This window comes from Microtus oregoni, unplaced genomic scaffold (assembly GCF_018167655.1).
Source record: "Microtus oregoni isolate MIOR12 unplaced genomic scaffold, Mior012 000008F_ref0000371, whole genome shotgun sequence".
Lineage (NCBI taxonomy): Eukaryota > Metazoa > Chordata > Mammalia > Rodentia > Cricetidae > Microtus > Microtus oregoni.
Window position 1 is genome coordinate 22,265,729 of NW_024543067.1, and position 25,070 is coordinate 22,290,798.

General features: G+C 38.9%; 1 protein-coding gene across 1 annotated transcript in view; it reads right to left on the bottom strand.

Annotated features, from left to right (window-relative positions):
- The window catches only part of Cpne3 (copine 3), a 52,012-nt gene that overhangs the window by 13,930 nt on the left and 13,012 nt on the right, over positions 1-25,070 (bottom strand). The window contains exons 2-11 of the mRNA XM_041657083.1: positions 22,823-22,962; positions 21,993-22,172; positions 20,030-20,104; positions 18,648-18,719; positions 12,939-13,022; positions 9,896-9,985; positions 4,977-5,075; positions 3,594-3,680; positions 1,451-1,510; positions 811-944 (exon numbers count right to left, since the gene is read on the bottom strand). Coding sequence (XP_041513017.1) covers positions 811-944; positions 1,451-1,510; positions 3,594-3,680; positions 4,977-5,075; positions 9,896-9,985; positions 12,939-13,022; positions 18,648-18,719; positions 20,030-20,104; positions 21,993-22,172; positions 22,823-22,954 — 1,013 coding nt within the window. The 5' untranslated portion in view covers positions 22,955-22,962. The remainder of the gene's footprint in view (positions 1-810; positions 945-1,450; positions 1,511-3,593; positions 3,681-4,976; positions 5,076-9,895; positions 9,986-12,938; positions 13,023-18,647; positions 18,720-20,029; positions 20,105-21,992; positions 22,173-22,822; positions 22,963-25,070) is intronic.

Consider the following 25,070-nt stretch of genomic DNA (forward strand, 5'->3'; position numbering starts at 1 on the left):
GAATGAATGAATAAATATTTTATTACTGAGAGGAACATGTATATATTGTAAGAAACAATTTTTTTTTATTAAAGATTGCATCATCTAGACTTCAGTCACATATACAACTTACTCCTCATTAAATCAGGAAATCAGATCAAAGAAATGAGTCTTGTTGACTTCTGTCAACCATAAAATGAAGAAGCTATACATAACACATTATAACTAGTCACAGCAAGAGTGAAGATCAAAGGAAAACACAGAAACAAAAAGACGAGAAAGAAGCTGTTCTATCATCTGCACTGTCCCACCTCTATCAGAACACTAGACAATGGAACAAATCAAAAGTATCCTAAGAAATTATGAAACGTGTACCTGAGTGATGGAGGAAGGTCATTGGTTAAATAAAAAGAAACTGCTTGGTCCTCATTGGTTAGAAGATAGGTGGGAGGAGTAAACAGAACAGAACAGAACGCTGGGAGGAAGAGGAAGTGAGCTCAGACTCCACAGCTCTCCTCTCTGGAGCAGATGCCTCAGAGAGACGCTATGCTCCGCTCTCCCGGGCAGACGCGATGAAGCAAGCCGCCAGGTTAGACATGCTGAATCTTTCCCGGTAAGACCGGTGCTCACAGCTTATTAGAGATGGGTTGATCGGGATGTGAGAATTAGCCTGTAAGGGTTAGAGCTAAAGGGCCAAGCAGTGTTTAAATGAATACAGTTTCCGTGTAATTATTTTGGGGCATAAGCTAGCCGAGCAGGCGGCCGGGGTGCTGGGGATGCAGCCCCGCCGCTCATATTACTACACCTGAGTTTTCCCAAAGTTATACTCACGCATCATAATCTTGAATTACCAATCCCACAGACCAGATGGCAGTCAGATACTCATTGACACCATTAGGGCTGATGTAGTGCAGGGAATCTGAAGAACTGGGGTCACCATTGGAGCCGGTGAAGTCCACTCCCACCTGCCAAGACAACAATTCTTACTAAAGAGGGGCAGGGCTACCTGAGCTAGAGGTACAAGAAAACTGCAGAGATAAGGCCCCAAACTATCCCAGAACATATACTGTCATCTCCTAACAAATTCTCACAGCATTTACACAAACAAGTGAACAGGCCTCATCATGAAAACAACCTGTTCTTTTTTTTGTAGATTGAAGAATCATGAATCATCGCATGCAATGACCCATATTTAGGGACTGTTTTTGCATGTCTGTTTTCTATTCCTTAAATTATTACAGGATAACCACTGGTTTGTGAATATCTGCTTTCTCTAGAGAGGGAGAGATTATTCATCAACTCACCAACTAAGTCAAACATTCATGATGACCCTAGATGGTCTATGAGGAAAGCATGTTAAACAGATTATGTAAATTCCATAACAAAGGCAGCTTGGCAGTAAAAGAACGCTGCAATACGGGGTGGGGAGGCAATATCTAACAAATTTGCTAGAAAACTCAGTTTTACTTACAGTAAAATTCAGCTGGCACCCTCCCATGATGTAGTCAAGAAATGTGCATTCTACAGTAATCTAGAAACCAAAACACATGTATGTTAAAGCCGAACTCAATCAGTGGTGGTGCACACCCTTAATCCCAGCACTTGTGAGGCAGAAGTCGGCAGTCATCTGAGTCTGAGGCCAGCCTGGTCTACAAAGCAAGTCTAGGACCGTCATGGCTACGACAAGAAACCCTGTCCCAAGAAGCCAAAGAAAAATAACTAGAACTCTCCGACTACACAAGAGAAACAAAAGGTTCCTTGATATATGCATTTCAGAGTTTGTAAGCTGAACAGGACTTGACGCAAATATGTGAAATCAACCTCACATCTGAGCATATGGAACTCCTCCCTCAAGTGTCAGGACTTATAAAGACTTTGGTACAATTTAAGCACAGCAGTATTAAGGTTAACATATCAGGGGAAGGGCTCATGATGTCAGGCCCCTCCTGAGAATTCACAAGCTGTTATTAATTGCTGATGGAGCGAGAGGCAGTTTCTTCAGGTGTCACCACTGGTATGTTACTCACATTTCTGTAAATAACCCTAATTAAACTCACTGAGTTACACACAAGGGAGGGAGTTGTGAAAGTAAAAGAGACTAGTTGGGAGGACAAGAGAGGGTAATGGGGCAAGGTAAATATGAGCAAATTGCATTATATACATTTGGAGAATGTCATAAAAACCCATCATGGTTAACCAATATATGCAAATAAAAAAGGTGCAGCTGCAGAGTGCTTAGTTGTGGAGCTAACCACTGGGCAAAGCTACAAGAGTCCTATCAAAGAGAGGGAGGGGCAATAACATGAGCAAAGGGGCAAGACCAGGATGGGGAAACCACAGAAAAAGCTGACCTGACTAGTGGGAGCTAAATAACTCCAGACACACAACCTGGAAACCTGCATAAGACCAATCTAGCCCCCTAAAAGAAGGTGACAGTAGGTAGCTTGGACAGTTGGTTGGGGTCGCTGGCAGTGGGACCAGAAAGAATCCCTAATGAGTGATCTGGCTTTCTGGAGCCAATTTCCTATGAAGAGAAACCTTGCTTTGCCTAGACACGAGAGGGAGGGCCTTGGTCCTGCCTCATTGTGCTGATGTGAAAGAATTCATTGACTCTTCATGGGAAGCCTTACCCTCTCTGAGGAGCAGATGGGGGTGAGGGGAAGTAGAGGGAGCAGGAGGGGAGGGAGGGGAAACTGGGATTAGTATGTAAAAGAAATAAAATACAAAATAATTCACACTGTGACTAAAAGCAAAAAATTAGAATATCAATGGCAAAAGAAGAAATGTAGTCACTGTATTATATAATAAGTCCAATATACTAAAAATTAAAAAAAAACATTTAGTAATAAAGCTTTAAGAGCATTAAAAACAAAAACAAAATATCCGAGCCAGATGGTGGTGGTGCACGCCTTTAATCCCAGCACTCGGGAGGCAGAAACAGGAGGATCTATCTCTGTGAGTTTGAGGCCACTATAAGAGCTAGTTCCAGGACAGCTAGGGCAAAGAAGAAACCCTGTCTCGAAAAACCAAACTAAAACGAAAGAAAACAAACAAAAATATCCTTTCAGTGGGTAAAACTTGGCTTTCCCCCACCATTTATGACAGCTTATGAAGAAATTATATCCAGGATAGATACACTAGGTCAGGCCATTTCCAATCTCACATTTCCTAAGATAGTAGAACACCTACATTATTTATTCTTTGCTAAAACGTTACCAATGGGCCGGTGCTGAAGAGCACCTGCTCTTCTTGCAGAGGACATGGGTTAGTTCCCAGCACCCACACAGAGGCTCACAACTGTCTGTAATTCTAGATCCCGAATACCTAACACCCTCTTCTGGCTCCACAGATCACTGCACACATGCACATACACCTCACACATAGTACATATACCTACATGCAGGCAAAACACTGATTCATACACACACACACAAAGTTGTCAAACCTTAGAAGCACAGTTACTAGAAAGATTTCTTTATTATTTCTAATCCTATTCTTTCCCCGAAGATGATCGCAAGCTCATGTAATTTCCAGCGTTTACAGTAAGGATTTGTTTGATATGAAACCACACTGGCACAAGAACTCGGAAAGCGAAGTAGTCAAGGACAACTAACCTCACAGTGCTTTACACTGATCACACCTGAATTCTTGTAGCTTTTTTTCTTCTGTCTCTTTTTTTCATTTATGCATTCATATTCAACCTGTAAGAGGAGAAAATGAAATAAAATTTTCACTCGCAATAGCCAAATTACTAAAATGAATTTCACTAAACCTTTTCCCTAAAAATCAAATCTTAAAAGAAAAAGGAAAGAAACTGAATTTTAATCTTGTTAGCAACACAAAACAAAAACATGCTTAGGAAAAAAATGAACAGAATAAAACAGAAATACATGAAGCCCAATCCTGTGACCACAAGAAATTGAACTTCTAATATAAATATACACTTGACAAGAATGGCAGTCTCATGTGCATGAATCTTGAACCTAAGGTATTTCCTTACCAAAAGATACACTCCTCACAGCCTGTGCTGGGCTTCTGTTGTCTGTGGAGGTGTAACAGGCCCCCAGACCTTAGCACCACTGATTCCACGATAGAAGTACCATTTAGGCCATAAAACTTAGCAAACAGACAGCACCACCATCCAAAATGAAAACAAAGACCTCATTCATCTAAGTCCATAGTTTTGGGAAAGTCTCTAAATATACTACCTTGCTTTTGGCTTCTGCAGTTCTGCTTCTGACTCACCGCCCTTGTTTACTGGAGTATGTCAACCCTGAACATGGCTTTTGTACTTAAAAGCTCACCCTAAGAAAGGGTCAGTGCCACTTGGATCTCAAACACCCAGTGTAGTCACGGGTCTGCTAAACAATATTTTCTATTGGTTTAAATTCATGTCTGAGTAGTTTTAGCTGGTGGATACCCCACAACAAAAACCTTTCCAGGTTTCAAAATCAATGACTATTCCCCAGTTTACCTAAACTTGCACATCAGTGATTCTTGGGCTTCTCCCTAATTTTCAGTATTTTATACTCTGCAGAGAGGGGTGAAGTTCTTCTATGGAAGAACAGGAAGGGTACACATAAAGATCACAGGACATCTGTCTGGCTTAGCCAGCCATGGGGACTCACACCTACCACTGAAGCTGGTCGTGCACTGTCTTTCCTATGCAGGCATAGCATTGTTTTGCCCAGTACCAGACTATAATGTTTTCCCTTCCAAGCTACTTCCATTCCCAGAGATACACACTGTAATAGTCTGCTTTCTTCCCTGTAGTCTGCAGTGCTCACCTAGCGCTGGCCACCAGTATATAGTCTCCACTCAGTAAGACACATGCCTCATATATGAATTTGGGATGACTACTAAACAAAATTTAAAAATTTTAAGGCTTAATGCAATATAAAATAGAAACATGATAAACTAATTGCTAAGCTAAAGAAAATATAAAATAATAAACAGGTAAACTGCAGTGCTTACATAATTGCAAAAATGTAACTTACAGGTGAGTTTCGGGAGGCTTCTTTGAGTTTTGTCATCGTGGTCTGAAATGTTCCAATAAGGTCATGTGATCCATCATTGTCATAATCATAACACTCTACCTGGAATTAAATATAATAAAATATATATTAATCGGCATAATTTTATTAAAAAGTATTGGCTGCAATAAATGTGCCATTTTAATTAAAATAAGGGGAAACCCCTTAATATCAATGTCTAACTGGAGGAACAGGCAGAAACTATCAAGAGTGGTGCTGAAGCATGTTAAAACCAGAGCTATCCAGAGAAAAGGACCCAGACAATGACAGATGAAATCCACAAACACAGACTCCATTTCACACAGGAAGCAGTCACCAGTTCCTCTACTGTACTCTCTGTGGATGCTGGTAGAAGGCTAAGTGCAATTATGTCTAGTCGTTCATTTGCTTTACTTAATTATCACTGTGTAGGAGCTAGAAGCCAGTATCCTAGCAGCTAAAAAATGACACAACTAAATCCTAGATAATTTAGAGTTACAGGAAATATGCCTGATCAGCTGCAAACCATGGCGGCTGGGTTTGTAATTACAAGTTAGACATGATAGTCAGATTTAGTCTGAAGATTGGAAATCTTACAACACAAAGGAAAACTCTAGCAAAGAGAACAGTCAATTCACTGAAGTATCCATGCTAGGGCACACTCACTTGATTCCCATGTAAGGAGAAGAGAAAGTAGAGTTCTAGAGTTCTAGCCTTAGATGTGAATCCTACTAAATGCACATACTTCTCCCTCCTTCCTCCCTTCTCTCCTTTCCTCTCTGTCTGTCTCAGGAAAAAAAGAAAAAAGAAAACATTTATTTGCTCCTAGTAGGGTTTTTGTTTGCTTGTTCTGTATATGTTAGCTGGCAGATGGAAGAAAAAGTAAATATTCACTAGAATGCTAGAACATGGGAAAATAAGGTGCTGTGTTCAAGACAAGCTGTATTCAGGGTAAGCTGAAAATCAATTACAGGGTTGTAAATTTCTAATAAAATTTCAACACATCAATTCATTTACATGGAAATTTAATGTCTACACAGTGTGCATTCTCTAGACAGACCTAAGAGTTATACAGAGATGCTGTTCAATTATTCCCATTTTTTAGAAATGGAACTTGAAGGAATTAAGTACAAAGCCAACAGATGTATCCTGTGTGGTGAGCAACAGGGACAAAGTAAAATCTTTTTTACACAGGAGACTGTGCTTCAAAGCAGAAGCTTCTAACAAGAAGCATCTGCATCTCCTTGGTGAGAGATCCACCAGGCTTCCAGCTTCATGAAGTTGCAGTGAGTCACCAAGGTACATGCTCATCTGGCAGAATGATGGTTTTCTTCTCAGTTCTACACACTGACTGCTTTTCATAACTGGATGTCTTAGGGTTTCTACTAGGACCAAGATCCATGTGGGGAGAGAAAGGTTTATTTCACTTCCACATCACTGTTCATCATCAAAAGAAGTCAGGACAGGAACTCAAACAAGGCAGGAACCGGGAGGCAGGAGCTGATGCAGACAGAGGCCATGGAAGGGAACTCTTTACTGGCTTGCTCCTCATGGCTTGCTCAGCCTGTTTTCTTATGGAACCCAGGACCAGCTGCCCACGGGTGGCACCATCCACAGTGAGCTGAGTCCTTCCACATCACTCATCAATCAAGAAAAGGCACCACAGTCTTGCCCACAGGCCAATCTGGTATAGGCATTTTTCTCAAATGAGATCTCCTCTTTCAAACGACTCTAGTGTGTCTCAAGCTGACATAAGACTAGTCAGTACACTGGAAGTCTTCCACTCATTACTCGTATTTTCATTATCCTTCAGATAGACTTAAAATCGATCAATCTCAATCAAAACAGTCACATTCTAGAATTGCAAAGTGCTTTGTTTAAGGAGATAGTCTATAGATATTTTTACCCATGACTAAGTCTGACAGTTTGACTCCTGCCTGCCCTACATATTCAATACCTAATTTTATTTATTTATTTTCTTTTTTCTTTTTGGTTTTTGAGACAGGGTTTCTCTGTAGCTTTGGAGCCTGTCCTGGAACTAGCTCTTGTAAACCAGGCTGGCCTCGAGAACTCACAGAGATCCACCTGTCTCTGCCTTCTGAGTGTTGGGATTAAAGTGTGCCACCACTGCCCTGCTTCAATACCCAATTTTAAATCATTGGCCTTTATCTGACTAACATTGTCAAGGGAAAAAATAAATAATTGATTTTTTTTTCTTAAAGGAAGCAAAGTCTCAAGAAAGCAGAAAACAATTATCTTTATGCTTGAATGAGATCACTTTTAGCAGACTGTTTTTTTCTTGGGGGGAGGGGAGATCGAGATAGGGTTCCTCTGGAGCCTGTCCTGGAACTTGTTCTGTAGACCAGGCTGGCCTTGAACTCACAGAGATCTGTCGATCTCTGCCTCAGAGTGCTGGGATTAAAGGCATGTGCCACCACCCACCAACTAGCAGACATTCTTAAACTACAGCAAAATAAAATTTTACATTTTAGATTCCATGGAAAGAACATCGATTTACATATGAGTCAAATAGAACTTCAATATGATAAGATTTAATTAGACTTTAGTAAGGGCTAAAATGTTTTTTAGAAGTTTAGACCAATTAAAACTTTAAGAAGCAAAAACTACATCTTTACCCTCTGAGTTCTGATTCCTCACTACAGGAACTAAGGCAGACATAACATCTCCAGTGCAGGATGTGCAGACAAGGCTGAGGCAGGATGAGTCCCACCAGTTCTCTTCCTTTTCGAGAATTTAAACACTATTCACTACTGAAGCAATAGTATCTGAAGAACTTGTGAAATTTAAATGTCTGCATATATACATAGGAGTGTATATATATATATATATATATATATATATATATATATATATATATGCAAAAACTGCACACACCACTTCAGGCAAGGTGGCAGCATGCACAATTGTTTCTCTCATTTTCTGAAAACAATGCATGCTAGATGACAACACAGCGATGGACCACAGAAGATTCCAACTTTATTCTCTGCTCTGCAGTTCTTCACCAGACCTTTAAGGAACGTCCAAACAGTGCGTAAACTGTACATGCGACCTGTCTGATACTGCAGAGAACACAGAGCTAGAGAAATAAAGGGAGTGATGATGTGGAGAACCAAGTGAGTTTAACTAACAGCAAACTAAGAGACTTAAGAATGGAGACATTTATCATATGAATCACAGAAAATCATTTACTTACTATAACAAATTGGCCCTGCAAGCATGCCACTGTGAGCAAAAGAATGTTTTAGAGACACGATTTTGTTGTTAATTTGTCAGAAACAATCAAATAGGTGTGGTATAGACTTCTGTCCTCTCTAGATTTGTCTTTAAATTAGAATTTGTAGCTACTCAGTAACATTTATATAATTCACAGTATATTTATATATTTATGCCATACCTGTATTGACATATACACTGTTCTTTGACATGTCACTGTTCTTTGACATATACAAATCACACTTAACAATAACTTTTTAAAATCTCTCATAAGCTAGGGACAACTCCCTCTGAAGCTCAGAAAAATAACGGCAGCAACTCTGCTGTGCTTTTACCTTTTACAATGTTTTCATATTCTATCTTTACCCTCTTGTAGAGTAGAAATTATACTTTATTAGCAAGGGGTTAGGTGACCTGCTTAACATCCTTTACCTGGTTAAAGAGATAAATAAAGATGTCAGCTGTGGTCTGACTCCAAATCATGCTGTTATGTTAGGTTATGTTGTTTCCTATCGTCTTTCCTGTTTTTACTGTATTAATTGCAATAAAAAAAATACCTTCATCTATTGAGGTGTAAGGGTAAGAAGGTTTTTTAGAAGGACTTATGTTAAGGCAGACTCAGCGTCGAGGAGACAGCTCAGGAGAACCTGAGTTTGATCCTCAGACAGAACTCACCTACCTATAAAAAGGAGAGTGCGTTGGTGTTTTACACACACACACACACACACACACACACACAAACACAGAGTGTTTGAAGTTTGTGTGTGTTCACTGGCTGGTTGCTTGGGGTTTGGCTTTGTTTGGTAAATACCTACAAATAAAATATTTAAAATAACTGTGGAGATGTGATCTGCTTTTCTTTGTCCCTACAATTCCTCCTCTGTTTTTCTGCATAACAATAGGAAGGCTCTGAGATCTCAAAATAACTAATATCTACTATGATTTTCAAAGGATACACTGTAGGCAAAGAACATAGTCAATGCTTCATATTTGCTAAGCAAAAGAATTTCATTATAAAGAAGACTTAAAATTTGTTAAAATAAAAATAATGCTGCACCCTTAAGTATTAAGCCAACATATTGGACAACAATATAGTCAAATGCATATGCCTGTAATATCATTTATTTAACAAAATGCTACCTTACATATTAACTTTAGAAGGCAGGTAAAAATGTGTTCATCTATAGTAGGTATACACAGTGTCTGAGTTGTTGTAGTGTCCTTGGGTTTTGACTTGACAATGGTGTTAAAGGTGACATCATTCAGTAGATACTGCATGAGTTTTGAATTTTAATCTTTTCTGTGCTAGTAACATGTGATGATTTTCTTGTAACATTGGGCAGTGGCAGCAAGCCAAACTTGCCAGTCAGCATAGGAGCACCATGGTAAATACCAACACTTAACAGTGTACTGGGTGGGTGTAATTTGGTAACTTAGGTGTATTAAATGCATTTTAACATCATTTCTTCCCTCCCACACTCCCTTTTCCTCCCTTCTTTCCTTTCTATCCCTCTCCCCTCAAATAAACACAAGGCCTCAAGATCACTAAGCAATGTTCTAAACAAGCTACACCTCTCGTCTAATTTACAAGGATTTGCATTTATAATGTGTTTACCAGCACGTAATCCCATAGCAAACTACAGAACACCTGAGTAGTAATTTCAAATTACCTTAATGGTTTTGTCCATATCTCCATAGCACAGAGAGTTAAGAGAGATTTTAAAAGGCTTCCACACAGGATTCAGGTTGTTTTTTATGACCTGTAAAGATTAAAGGCTCCATTAGAACACGCAGTTCATCAGTATCTTTCTCTCACCTTTCCTGGGTTCCTGTGACACTCTTACCACTCATCCCCATTCTATCACTCAACAATTTCAAAAAAAAGTAGGATTACATTTTATAATCATTATATGGTAAGTATAATAAATTGTCCAACTGTAGTACATTCTGAGTAAAGAAGAAAGGTGTTTGAGAAATATATCTACCTAAATAACAATGTAAACTTAAAAATGGTACTTGTGGATTTTTTTTGAAACCAGGCATTTCACCATAGTCCCAGAGGATCAAAAAAATAGAGCAAGATAATGGTGAACTTTGTGGGACCTGGGGAAATAGCTCTGCAGTTAAAAGCAGTGGACCCAGGTTTGATTCCCAGCACCAACATAGTGGCTCACAACCATCTGTCACTCCTATACTAAGGCATCCAATGCCCTCTTCTGGCCTTCATGGGTAACTACATGAACAAGGTATACGGGCATACATGCAAGTAAAACACCAATATACACTTAAAAAATTAAAAACATAAATCTTGATGTGTTGAACATGAATTGGAAAATTAAATTTAGATTCTGAATGTTTAAATTGCAATATTATATATTACGTAGACATACAAATTTATTCTTATTTTGACCATTGAAAAAGGCTGAAAGCTACAACGTCCTAGGATAGATCCAGCACTCAGACTCGATTTCTACTGCATATGGTAAGAACTGGCCCCTTCTAACTCAGACAGAATAAAATATAAACCCTATCGATGCTGGAAAAAACCCAGGATGCATCTGCATCCCTCATCAAATCTGGATTTAAGTAGTACAAATATTAATGTATGATGACGATTTGTGAGTTTACAATGATAAAGACGAATATGTGGTAATGCAGGTATATAGACTGCAGTGGTTTATACAAGATTTCTCCCACAGCCAAGGACATTTGAAAATGTATTTTCCTATTGGTTCTACTGTTTAGGCAGGTTTAGGAATGTGACTTTGCTAGAGAAGTATGCACACTGGAAGCAGGCTTTAATATTTCAAAGACACACAACGTTGCCAATTCACTCTCTCTACTTCCTGCTTGAGGTTCAGATGTAGGCTCTTAGCTTCCAGCTCCAGTGCCCAAGCCTCCGCTCTTCCATGATGAACTCTCTCCTTTCCATCTGAAACTGTAAACCCAGAGAAACCCTTCCTCCAATGAGCTGCCTTCATCATGTGTTTTATCACAGCACTGGAAGAGTAACTAATACAGTGGTGATATGAGGAAAACAAAAATTACTATTGTGTAGCCCCAATGGAATTGGTTAAAGAGCAAGGATCATCAATGGTGCCTGAAACCACAGGGCAAAATGCTAGAGAAAATTAATCTCCACAAATAACTTATAAATGGAAAACATAGAACTTTTATGATTCTCAGAGCTTATGGTCACCATCTTAAACAAACTGCCTGACATCATCAGTTAAACACCATGAAAATTGAACATATGGAACATTCTTGACATAATGTTTGATGTGGATCTAGTTGTGAGAAAAAACACAAGAATCCACGCTACTCTCAGTAATTCAAGCTGTACTATGGCATGAAAGTATAGGCAGGTAAAAATAAGCTTATAACTGGCAGCCAATTGGAAAATGTAAAATCTGAGCCTACCCTTGAACCTAGACAAGACACATCTATATAAAATGTGCTTCTGGACTGAGCTCCCAAGGTCCCAAGGAGGAGCAGAAGGAGGGAGAACATGAGCAAAGAATTCGGGACCACGAGGCGTGCATCCACCCACTGAGACAGTGGAGCTGATCTACGGGGAGCTCACCAAGGCCAGCTGGACTGTGACTGAAAAAGCATGGGATAAAACCGGACTCTCTGAACATGGCGAACAATGAGGGCTGATGAGACACCAAGGACAATGGCAGGGGGTTTTGATCCTATTTAATGTGCTGGCTTTGTGGGAGCCTAGCCAGTTTGGATGTTCACCTTCCTAGATATGGACGGAGGGGGGAGGACCTAGGACTTACCACAGGGCAGGGAACCCGGACTGCTCTGTGAACTGGAGGGGGGGGGGGGAAGGAGTGGGGGGAGGGGGAGAAGGGTGGGAGGAGGGGGAGAAGGGTGGGAGGAGGGGAAGGGAAATGGGAGGCTGGGAGGAGGTGGAAACTTGTTTTTTGTTTATGTTTTTTTTTCTTCTTTTCGCAATAAAAAAAAATTAAAAAAAAATAAATAAAATGTGCTTGACACTGAGGAAATCTAAGCATGAATGGCACTCAGAATTGCATTAGTAAATCAATGGCAATTTCCTTAGGTTCAGTGACATAGCATGCCCTTATTCTTTTGAGGCAAGGTCTCACTATGTAGGCCTGGCTGGCCTGGAAGTTAATTTGTAGACAAAGGTAGTTCATAGGGATCTGTGTGCCTCCAGAGTACTGAGATTAAAAGTGTGTATCCTCACTCCTGGTTGCCTTTACTTCTGAAAGTACCTATGTAACATTTAAAGGGAACTGAGATGCTTGTAGTTTACATCAGGATGACTTCCCAAAAGAGAAATAAATTGTTTAAGTGTGAGCGTGAGTATGAGATAGAGAAAACAAGCAAGAACACATTTAGTATTCTTAAAACAATTTAAAGTTTTCCAAAAATGAAAATAAGCATGGCAGTGTGTCTTTTTTAAGAAAAAAGAGTAAGCAAATGAGTATACTGATGTATCTCTGGTTGCATATATACTTGAATTAAAATGAATATTATCCCTGAGTTTGAGGCCAACCTGGTGTACACTGTAAGTTCCAGAACAGGCAAGGTTATGTGGAAAGACCATGTTCCAAATTTAAAAAAACATACATATATACACACACACACACATATATATATAGAGAGAGAAGAGGGTTAAAATTCTTACTATAATAATGTCAAAGAAAACAACTATTCTACTTTTAGAATTCAAGTACTTACCTCTGTTCGGTGAACCATCAGCCAGTGGCCATCTGATGTCTGTTTGTGAAACTCCAAGTATGGATCTGACTTTCCAAACAGATCCTATATTTAAACAAACAGTTTTCACTCTCTTATTAAACCCTGTGTGAACACACCTTATACCTTATACGTGATTCACAGGTCCAACTCCATAATGCAGATATACTGGTTGCAAATATCAATCCCAACATCTCTAATGCTAACTAAAAAATGTGTAGAAATATACTAGGGATGAATATTAAGGCATTTGTGACGAATAATCCTGCATATAAAAAACATGGTACTTTAAAATATGTTGATAAAATGTGTTTTTGCTTAATGTCAGCACTTTAAGTTTCTATTCACATAGTATTAAACACAAAAATATACCCCAAACATTAATCATATCAACTCTCTGACAGACAGGGCAGTTAGCCATGGGAAGGGAGACTAGAAGGTCTTAATACCCTTTCCAGGGTCACATACTTTATTAAGCGATAGATTTGGGCTTTAACTTTGTATCTCTTCCTTCCATATCTGACTCCCTTTCATCAATTCTAACCAAATCTTTTTCTTCCCACAAAGGAGCAGAGGTAGATACAGAGAATACAGCAGAAATCAAAAGCACAAACTGCATCTTCTCGACCTCTATACCACACCACAGTATTCCTCTACAAGGCTTAGGCACAGTGAGGTCTCTAAAGTGTTTATTCCTTGTCTTCATCACACGCAGATAAAATACTGTCATGATGTATAATCTACTTCATACAGTTAAATCCAGCCATATGCTGATCTTCTGCTTATCTTCATTTTGAAACATACATATTGCTATGTATGTATGTATTGAAACATACATATTATTTAGTGTTTTTAAAAATAGATGGCACTTCTTAATACCTCAAGTAATACATATAGATTTATCACTGTACTGAAGGTTTATTTAGTCTTGAACCAGCCTTAGTATTTAATTAAGGCCTAAGTTAAAGTTGGAAAGATTGCTCAGTCGTTAAGAACACCTGCAGCTCTTTTAGACGTCCCTGGTTCAGTTCCCAGCACCCACATCAGGCAGCTCTAACGACTGATAACTTCAGTTCCAGGGATCCAACTCCCTATTCTTCATCTGTGGGTACCAGGAATAAACAAGGTGCACAAACACATATGTAGGCACTCAAGATGTACACATAAATAAAAACAAAATAAAATCTTTTTATTTAAAGACTTATGATAGAACTATTTCTCTTTTGAGCAAGTTTAATGTCAAACAAATAACATATTTGGTACAGTGAAAAATAATACAACTAGTTTTTTAACCTTATCTCTAAGAATCTTAAGTCAATGAAAGAAATTTTTTGTGCTCTTATTTTCTACAACTGATAAAAGTCTTAACATGTAAGTTAACTTTAAAAAGAACACATTACATGCTTTGTGACTTATATAAAAAATAATCCCATGGGAAAGGCAAAGCATGCATTCTTAATAGATAGCATTTTGAAGGTCAAAAAGCAGTTCTTGTTTAAAGTTCATTAACTTGTCCATATTAATACTAATGCAAAAGGTAAAGATTCTTGACTGACACCTAGGATATGGTAAAGTAAAAAAATGGGATGAAAGAAGCATGTGTCAAACACAGTCCAAGAATGGAGACAAGCGAGGGAATTCTGAGTGCTTGTGAGAAAGCTCCAAGAAAACAAAACAAGAGTCCTGTGACCTCAGTTTCTTCAAAAACACAGAATTGTTCTTGGAATGTGTTTTTGTACTCCTCCCAGGTAGAGCAGATAAAAGTGAGTTGACTTCAGGTGTTGTTATTCATATGAGTTTATGGAAAAACATGTTTTTGCTACATGTGGCTTGTCCTTATGATTGAAAGCCTTACTTACATGATTTTTCTTAAGTCTCAGAGTATAAATAGTCTGATGCTCTGAATAATGTTGGTTTTTGAATTTTTTCTGCCTCATTTTTAAGTCCTACTCTCTCAGGTTCACACCGCCAACTGGAGCAGTAAATAGTATGTACCTCCTGAACTAGATTACTTAAGGGCTAGGAGTAGACAACATAAATATAAGCCCAAACACAATTATGCAAATATATAGAGAATATGGACAAACATACAAGTACACGTATGTGCAAACTCCTATGTGTATAGGTATGTTCACATATGTATAAGTTTGTGCACATTATGTATGTATGTGCACATACACATATGTAAAATCTTAGTGCTTATGAAGGTAAAGTCGCAAAATATAAACGTTTGAAAATATTGTTTATAGGAAAACCAAGAACAGAGCAAAACAGAAAGATTTAGAAAGAGAAACTAAATCTCTTGGGTATACTTTGTTTTACAGATTTAGTTTGAAATCACAGGACTTTAGAGACAGGTGTTACCTGCTTCCTGAGTGTCAAGTCTACAAGTATTGTGCCACACTTGATTAAATTACAGTGTAACGATTCTCTCTCTGTGTGTATGTGGTGATGAAGACTATACCAGAGCTATAACAGACCAGGCAAACATTCCACCACTGAACCATACCCCAATTTTTACATGATTTTAAATCAAAGCTTTTTTAAAGCAATCCCTAATAATAAGTACAAAATGAAATTGTATGTCACTGTGATAGAGATTAATTATTTCATTAAAATGTAAGAATTTAACTCCACCTGAGTGGAATACATATCCCTCAGCTCACACTATAGTTCAAGAACTGTTACTTATAACATTGATACTTTGTTCTGAAATAAGTAGTAAGTAAAAACAATATGTGATTGTGTTAATATCATTAAGAATTATGATTTTTAGCATAAGAGAAAAGAGGTAGAATAACAAGAGAAGTAAATCCCTGTGAGTGTGTATATGAACTGTAAATATTTGTGTAAATTATGATTTAGTTCTTTTTATTTTTGAGATCAGGCCTAACTACATAGTCAAACTGGTCTCAAACTCAGAGCCTCCTGCCTCAGCTATCTGAGTGCTGGTTTTACTCAAAACAAAAAAATTGCCAGGCATCAGGCATACTAGCACATGCTTTTAAACTCAGCACTTGGGAGGCAGAGTCAGGAAGAGTTCTGTGAGTTTGAGGCCAGCCTGGTTTACATAGTGAGTTCCTGGATGACATAAAGAGACCCTGCATCGAAACAAATAAAGAAACAAACAACTTTCCTATCAGGCATGGTGGCTCACAGCTATAATCTCAGTTCTTGGGAGAAAGAAGCAGGAGGACTGTCATGAGTTTGAAGTAAATAAATAAAAAAAAAAAGAGCTAGAAAAATTTAAAAACCAGTGGGGACGGGGAGCTGGAGACAAAATGGCTGAACAGTTAGGACACTTGCTGTGCAGCCACAGACCAGAGTTAGGATCCCAGCATACAAGTCAGGCCTCACAGATTGCAACTCTAGATCTGAGGGATCCAATGCCACATGTGCACAGACAGGCTGATAAATTCACACACCCACACACAATTAACCTTAGATACTTTCTCCACAAAACTAATCTTTAATTTCTCTGGATCTGTATACTAAAAGAGTCTAGAAACAAACCATGAGTGACAGTAATAGCAAATGGTAAGAGCCCCTCTTCCCCAGCGTGGTCCCAAATGCACAACCACTAAAAGGAGACCAGGCTCCTTTTAAAGTCCCAGTCTGGAGCAAAATTTATATAAAATTAACTTTGAATACCATGTCACCTGATGGATAAGGGGACTATCTACAGATTCTTCTTGGCTGAGAGTGGGATAATTTGAATATCAACCAAAATTCTCTTGTTGTAGTTAGCAATTATTAATGGTTAAATCTATGAGTTTGTAGTTACTTAAAGAATAAAATAAAACAACAAAATTAGCAGTCATATCTGGAGGATGCTAGGGAACCAACTTATTCAGGAAAAAAGATGTATACAAAAGATATCAAATGTTTTGTCTTTCCTGTATAGAACATACTTCAATGATAAATAATCAACAGACAAATACTGGGGCTGGATAGATGGTTCAGCGCTTAAGTGTACTTGTTATCCTTACAGAGGACCCAGGTTCAATTTCCAGCACCCATGTGACTCACAACCACTCATAACTCCAGTTCCTGGGGGAACTGAACATCTCTTCGAATCACCTCAGGCTTCATGCACACACAGTGCACACACATACACATAGGGAAAAAAACATACATGCATAAAATAAAATAAACAAATCTCATAACACACCACTCAAGTGAGAGAGAGAGAGAGAGAGAGAGAGAAAGAGAGAAAGAGAGAGAGAGAGAGAAGTATTTACTTTGGGGAAATGTCTCTCTATAGAAACATTCTTACTAAGAAATGAAGCTCTGGTAGAGTAATACCAATGTTTCGGAGACTTGTAAGATAATATATGCAGGGAGCTATCATCAATAGGCATCAAAATCACCGAAACTTTTAACTCAGTATTAAGCACCTGGTGGAGTGACACATCACAACTGATGAAAATTAGCAATTCAAGATATCATCAGACAAGCTCACTGAAATCAGGAAAGAGAGAATAAACCAAGAGAAATGATGCCACAGGGATTTATTTAGCCCTATGTTGAATGTACAGACTTCTATAGGAAAAAGGAATCTGTTTCCTAAATGGATGGACAGATGAATGGATGTGGGTGGGGAAGGAAGGAAGAAGGAAGTGAGGGACAGAAAGCAAAAAAAGAAAAACATAACAAAGAATTTATAGATCAAAAATTATCTTAACAGATATTTTAAATAATTACACTTTAAAGGGTCTTTATAAACAAACCAAAATATTCCTGCTCAAAATGACATGGTGTCTGGGAGGAGGAACAAATGTTAGGGATAGGATATAGAACATGATATTTGTTGCATGTTTTTTTTTTTTTTTTGTTTTTGTTTTGTTTTTTAAGACAGGGTTTTTCTCTCTGTAGCTCTCTCTGGCTGTACTGGAACTCGCTCTGTAGACCAGGTTGGCCTCAAACTCACATAGATCCGCCTGCCTCTGACTCCTATGTGCTGGAAATAGAGGCAGGCTCACCCGGCTGTTATATGTTAATTTTTAAAGCCCCTGGAAACTGGTCTTAAGACACTTTCACTTTAAATTCTACGATAAACAAAAATGGTAAAGAACTAGCCGGGCTGTGGGGGCACACACCTTTAATCCCAGCACTTGGGAGGCAGAGGCAGGCGGATCTCTGTGAGTTCGAGACCAGCCTGGTCTACAAGAGCTAGTTCCAGGACAGGCTCCAAAACCACAGAGAAACCCTGTCTCGAAAAACCAAAAAAAAAAAAAAAAAAAAAAAAAAAAAAAAAAAAGGTAAAGAACACTGTATACCATGGCATACTCAGTATTGAAATGCAAAAGGATTAACTGATTTATAATTAATATTAATAAGCCACAGGTTTTTTGCTTTCCCCCCAGAGGTTATTAAAATACTTTCTGGAACTTACAGTAACATTAATGCTTATATTCTTTTAATCTTTAAATGCATCTTCATGAAAAAGCTAAAGGGAAATAGGTGCTGTTTAAGCATACCTGGTAGGGGGAGAGGGAGGGAGGATGGGCAGGAGAGAGGGAGGGAGACAGAAAGAAAGAGAGAAGGAAGGACGGGGAGAAAAGGAAAGAGGAGGGAGAAAGGAGAATGCTATGTTCAGATGAACAGTTCATGCTAACTGTATTGTTATCTCAAAAGGGAATCAGTGCTTGGGATAAAAACTTATGTCTTTGCGAAATACACAAAACCTACCTTATTATCCAGTTTTCTGGCTTCCATTTCAAACAATACCACTCTGTTATCCTTAATTTCTTCTGCTGAAATCTACAAGTACATAAGTCATTGAGAGACTGTGAAGCACTCATGAATTAAGTACTTTATTTTTATTTTATTTTACTTTATTTTATTTGCAGTACAGGCGATTGAATCTAGATCACAGCCCAAGTCAGGCAAGCATCTTACCATTGACAGAAGTCTCTTTTTAAATGCAGCTCCTCAGCCAGCATACCTCAGCAGGGCTGAGGTATGCAGATATTATTACAGTGTGTTTGTAAACATACTTTGGATACGGTCAAGAATGTTCAAAAATAAAAGTAATCACCAGTCAGGCAGTGGTGGTGCACGCCTTTAATCCCAGCACTCGGGAGGCAGAGGCAGGTGGATCTCTGTGAGTTTGAGATCAGCCTGGTCTACAAGAGCTAGTTCCAGGACAGTTTCCAAAAAAAAAAAAAACCAGTAATAACCAGACACCCCTCCCCCCCAAAAAAATGTGGTTCTCTAAAACTAAATATTCCATAGAACACAAAACCAACGAAAATTCTGCACACGTTGAGAGGGAAGAATAAATACTTTCTAGAGAACTGTAAACTGGAATATGAGCCTAGCGCTTTCCATTCAGTGTAACTGGAAGAGTCACTCTACCCTAAGTCAGATCCCAGGCTATCTCACCTATCTTGGTTTTCAGCCTCCACTATAGCAAGGTTCAAAAACAGAAAAAAGAAAGGGCTAAGGCTAAGAACGGCCGCTCTCGGTGGAATCCTTAGTAAAAGAGAAGATTTATATGATCTGAAGTGAAACCAGTGTCTTAACTATTGATCTGGAGTTTGACCAAAGTCAACCCTCTCAACAGTCTAAATACTCATGTGCTTCTGGAAATCTAAGAGACACAGCTGCTGAGATAAATGTACTTGACAACTGTAGTTACCATGCTTCCATGTCACAGAACACACCACCATGCCTGGATAAGACTAATTTCAATGGCCATGTTATAACATCCATTTAGAATAAAACCCGTCATGGAAGTTTCGGTCATGGTAGGAGGACCATGTTTCCTTTGCAGAGAGCCGTTTACCAAGACTTTTCTCTCTAACTTATGAACTGACACACTCATGGAAGAAGAGGTGCACCTGACCTTGACGGACAACTTAAAAAAACTGAAGGGAGGAATTCCTACAATTCATTTTTTTCTTCTGTTAACAAGACAGTTTTCACTTCTGGTGACTACTAGGCCAGGGTGACTGAAATTGCAATGTTCAGGATCAACTGGTCAGGCATGGCTATAGATTGTGTGTTATGCATCATCTTATCAGACTTAATAGACGATGTCTTGAAGCAAAAGATTATATTATCTTTACCGTAATACTTCCTTTCCCTGCAGGTCTGCCATTTTTGAGCACCAGTGGTCGAGTTAGCTTCTTACTGGAAACAACCTGTCAAAAACAGAAAGTAATACTTCATCACGTGAGTTGCCATACGCATAACTTAAAAAAAAAAGAAGTTGAATATAAAGTTCACTTAAAGTCATCAGAAAGAGTTACCATTAAAACTACACCCCTTAAAAACATTTAAAATGCATTTCCACATTTAAAACCCATTTGAAAAGATTTAGAAGAGCTTCACTCCGGCAGCTATTATTGCCCTACCCATTAGGTTGTTCACTTATTTCTTACGACTTTAGGGCCTTCCTCAGAATGGAAAAAAAACAGTACATATTTTCATCTTCTACACAAAACACTGGGCTGAAAAACCCCTGAAGGTAAAGGTGGGCCTCAGAATACTCAATAACTGTGATTTAATTTCTCAACTGACACAGAACTTTGATATGCAGCTTCTAGAAAATATCACATTGCTTAAAATGATAAAGTATGTTGAGGCTCTTTGAAACTGTCTCTCAAATTCATTAGATTTTTGGTTATATTGTGATTTTTATTCTGCAATTAATAAATATGCCTCTACTTATCTTTTAAAATACAACTCATAAACAACATAACTGATCAGTTCCATGTTACCCTTGACATATGAGAACTAGTAGGACTGCCGAATGATTCAAACCTAGAAAACAAACCCAGAAAAGCAACTCTGAAGAATAACTGCCACTCGGAGAAAATTAAATAACTCTAATTTCTCTGTGTTTTTCTCAATATATACAAATAATCATCATCTTTCTACATAAATCAGAGATAGGAGCAAAAGGACAAACCACTGTGCTCATAATATACTAAGACATAAAATAAGACAACTAAAGAATAAAATGACCAACGGACAGTGCTAGCCCAGGAAGGGCTCTAAGAAGTCTAAGGTGCCACTGAAGGCTTATGGGGGAAGAGAGTTAAACAGGAAAGGCTCTAAGAAGTCTAAGGTGCCACTGAAGGCTTATGGGGGAAGAGAGTTAAACAGGAAAGGCTCTAAGAAGTCTAAGGTGCCACTGAAGGCTTATGGGGGAAGAGAGTTAAATGACACACGTAAGGTGCTGGGAAGAAGAGAGCAGAGGAAAGGGTAGTAGCAAAGTTACAGTTATGAAGTAGCAACAAAATAATTTTATAGTTGGCAGTCACAACTTGAGGAACTGAATTAAAGGGTCACGGCATTAGGAAGTTTGAGAACCTCGGCTCTAGCTAGAATCTCACTGGAGTTAGCCTGGAAGGTTCAAAAACCTAATGCAACTATTGTCCAAGAGATCTATTATAGACTTACCAACTTTAAAAATTATACTAACAACTTGTGGTAGATTAAATAAGAATGGCCCTCATAGGCTCATATATCTGATACTTTGGCCATTAGGGAGTAATGCTACTTTGACAGAGATTAGGAGGTATGGCCTTGTTGGACTAGGTGTGGTCTTGTGGGAAAAAGTGTGTCACTGGGGGTAAACTTTGGGGGTTTAAATGCTCAAGCCAGGGTGTGTCTCTCTCATCCTGCTGAGTGTGGATCCTGATGTAGAACTCGGGCTACCTCTCCAGCACATCTTCCTGCATGCTGCCATGCTTCCCGTTACGGTGATAATGGACTAAACCTCTGAACTCTAAGCAAGCCCCAATTAAATGTTTCCCTATATAGGAGTTGCTGTGATTACGGTGTCTCTTCACAGCAACAGAACACTGATTAAGACACAATGTTTATCAAAAACACTCAACTCTTTGGTTTAAAATCTACACAAAATAGCTGGGTGTGAAGGTACATACCTGTAATCACAACACTCTGGAGGCAGAGGCTGGAGGCTACCATAAGTTAAAGTCCACACATAGCAAGCATGAGGCCAACCTCTGCTATGTAGAGAGATTTTACAAAAAGTAAAGGTAGCAAAAACTAAATACTCACTTGTCCAAGAGTGACTTCACATTCTCCTAAGAAGTCATCATCACTCAGTTCAATAGTTTTGTTGTCGATGTCATAAATTCCAAATTTCAGTTTCTGAACCACTTCAAAGTAGTAATCAATAATAAATGTCTTAGAAAATTTGGGATTCAAAGAATTCTTAATCCTTTCTGTCCGTTCAACCTGTACTCACCCCAAAAACACAAGAAAAGCTTTTTTTCAGATCCAAGAAGTACTTAGATATTTCAACATCTTTATTTAATAATTATAGTTATACATAAGAATGAAGACCAAAGGAAATTTCTCTTTTTAAAATTCGCGTATGTGCATATGCGTGGGGCATACATTTGCAGAGGTCAGCTGAAAACTGGAGTCAGTTCATACTACCATGTGGATTCTTGGGATCAAACACAAATTGCTTTGTCTGGTCATCTAGCCGTCGGGCCGTATCACTGGCTATTTACCACTTATATTTTGGAAATTTCTCTATGAACATGAGGAATTGTGCCATCAATGACAAATTTGTACAAAAATACACTAACATAAGATGGTGCAGTGCTGTTGCTTGTTGATGTGTAAGGGTTTTTCCTCTGCATTTATATCTGTGCATCACATGGGTGCAGTGCCTGCAAAAGCCAGAAGGGGGTGTCAAATCCTCAAGAATGGAGGTTACAGGTAGTTGAACTACCATGTGGGTGCTGAGAACAGATCCCAGGTCATCTGGAAGATTAGCCTGGGCTCTTAACCGCTAAGTTATCTCCCCAGTTATACAGTATTATTTTTAACATAAAAAACTTTTAACATTGTTTTTCACCTAAGTTATATAATATTACCTCATACCACTGTTGACCACTTGTGCTCAAAAACAGCACACACAAAGGATCCGACTTTGATGTTACATCTTTATCCAAAAGGTTGTCACAGGAAACATTTAGCTCCACCTTCGTGACACATTGGGCAGCCATGTCTTGAGCTGTTGGGAGAACCAATGAGAAACAGTATCTTTAAGAAGCATGCTCACTCTTAATGAGATAGCTGAATTCCTAATGCAAGCCTTCAGCCGGGACTTACTGAGCAGCTCTGCTACAATGGGATTGTAGTTCCAGCCGCCAGAGGATGGGGGTGTTTATTAGTTTAATTCAGTGATAATTTATTCTTCCACTGAGTAAAGCCTGTTTATGACCTAGCAGTAAAACATACCTTTCAATATAGCTACTGATAGGCATTAATCCTCTGCTTACACTATGTACAAAATATAGTGGTGAACTGTTGTGTTATTTAGAGCTGATTCCGATAACAACCTCTCAAACTTAAACATCTTTATCAAGTGTCCCCTGAGACCCTCTCCTGGGACAGGCTGACTCCTCACTCCAGTGACAAGGAGAAATGCTTAAGGGTATTAAATCCATTCCATCCTTACAAACAGCTAGAAAGCAAATCTTACCAACAGCTACTGCATTTATCCTACAATATAAAAAACAAACAAACAAGCAAAAAACGTAGACAAGGATGAGAAGTCACAGATCAAACATGGAGATGTTCTTCCTGAACTTTCAACTGGAGACGCCACCATGACAGGTTCCATTGGCCTTCCCTACTCATTCTAATAGATGTTGTGTATGTCCAGACTGAGGAGGTTCTACTATTTGTCTGTTTCTTCTATCTATGATTTTTTTAATTTAGTTTCAGAAGCTTTATAGATAAGATATACAATAAACTTTTTAAAAAGAATATAAGTGTAATTTTCTGCTGCAAATTTTTTTTGTTTATTTTATTTTTTTTAGTTGTTGCAAAAAAAAAAATTCCCATTTCCCTCCCCCTCCCCCCACTCCCCTCTCCCCCCCCCCCCCACTCCATTCCAGCTCCCTCTCAAGAATGAAGAGCAGTCCAGATTCCCTGCCCTGCGGGAAGTCCAAGGTCCTCCCACTTCTATCCAGGACCAGGAAGGTGAGCATCCAAACAGGCTAGGCTCCCACAAAGCCAGTTTATGTATTAGGATCGAAACCTAGTGCCACTGTCCTTGGCTTCTCATCAGCCTTTTTTGTCCACCACGTTCAGAAAGTCTGGTTTCATCCCATGCTTATTTCTATCTATGTTTTTTAAAGTGCAACTTGGGCATCATCTCTAGATGCCTCCAATGAGAATGCTCCACAAACAACATTCAGCAAACTGAATGGCTTCCCAAGAAATACCAATTAGTCTAACTTTCCCAGCTTTAACCGCCAAATAAAATACATTAAGGTGTTTAATGAGGGTGGGGCAGAGCACTTGATGGGGGCTGGCGTTGAGAAAGTTACGTAGACTGCTTGGTGGCACAAGCTTTTAATCCCAGGACTTGGTAGGCAAAGGCAGACAGATCTCCAAATTCAAGGCCAGCCTGAGTTCCAGAACAGTCAGGGCTCTAAGGAGAGAGACTTTGTCTTGAAAAAAATCCAGGAAAAGGGAGGGTAGGAAAGCCCAGAGTACCAAGGGTGAAGGAAAAGAGAGGGTAGGAAAGTCCTGAGTACCGAGGGTGAAGTGCTTTCCTCCTTGGTTCACAGAGGAACCGGGACTACACTTCCGCACTGGATGTCAACAGAGTCCACTGTGTAGCATAAGGAGTTCACGGTGGTGGTGCAGATTCTGGGCTAGAAAGACACTTCCTCCAACATCCTTTGCATTTGGAGTGCTCAGTGCTCTCTACTTTTGGAATTTAGGTGAGCTGCTACACCAACAGGAGTCAGTCCACTCAGCATCATGTTTAATATGCAGTAACTTTTATGTGCTGTAGAAAATGCCTCATTGAGCACAAGGTAAGAATAAGATCCTCTGACAATTTCAAAACACTCATTAATTACTTTGTGTGTGAATGTTCATGTATGCGTATGCATGTGTGTGTCAGGAAGAATGCATTTGGAGGTCAAAGATCGACGTCAAATGTCTACCTCAACTGCTTATTCTTATTTTTGAAACACTGAACTTTGAGTTCATCAGTTTGGTTTGGCTGGACAGTCAATACGTTCCAGAATTCTGTCTGTCTTTGCCAGCACCCCTGCATAACAGCTAGGGTCACAGACACTTTTTAACATAGGTGATGCAAAT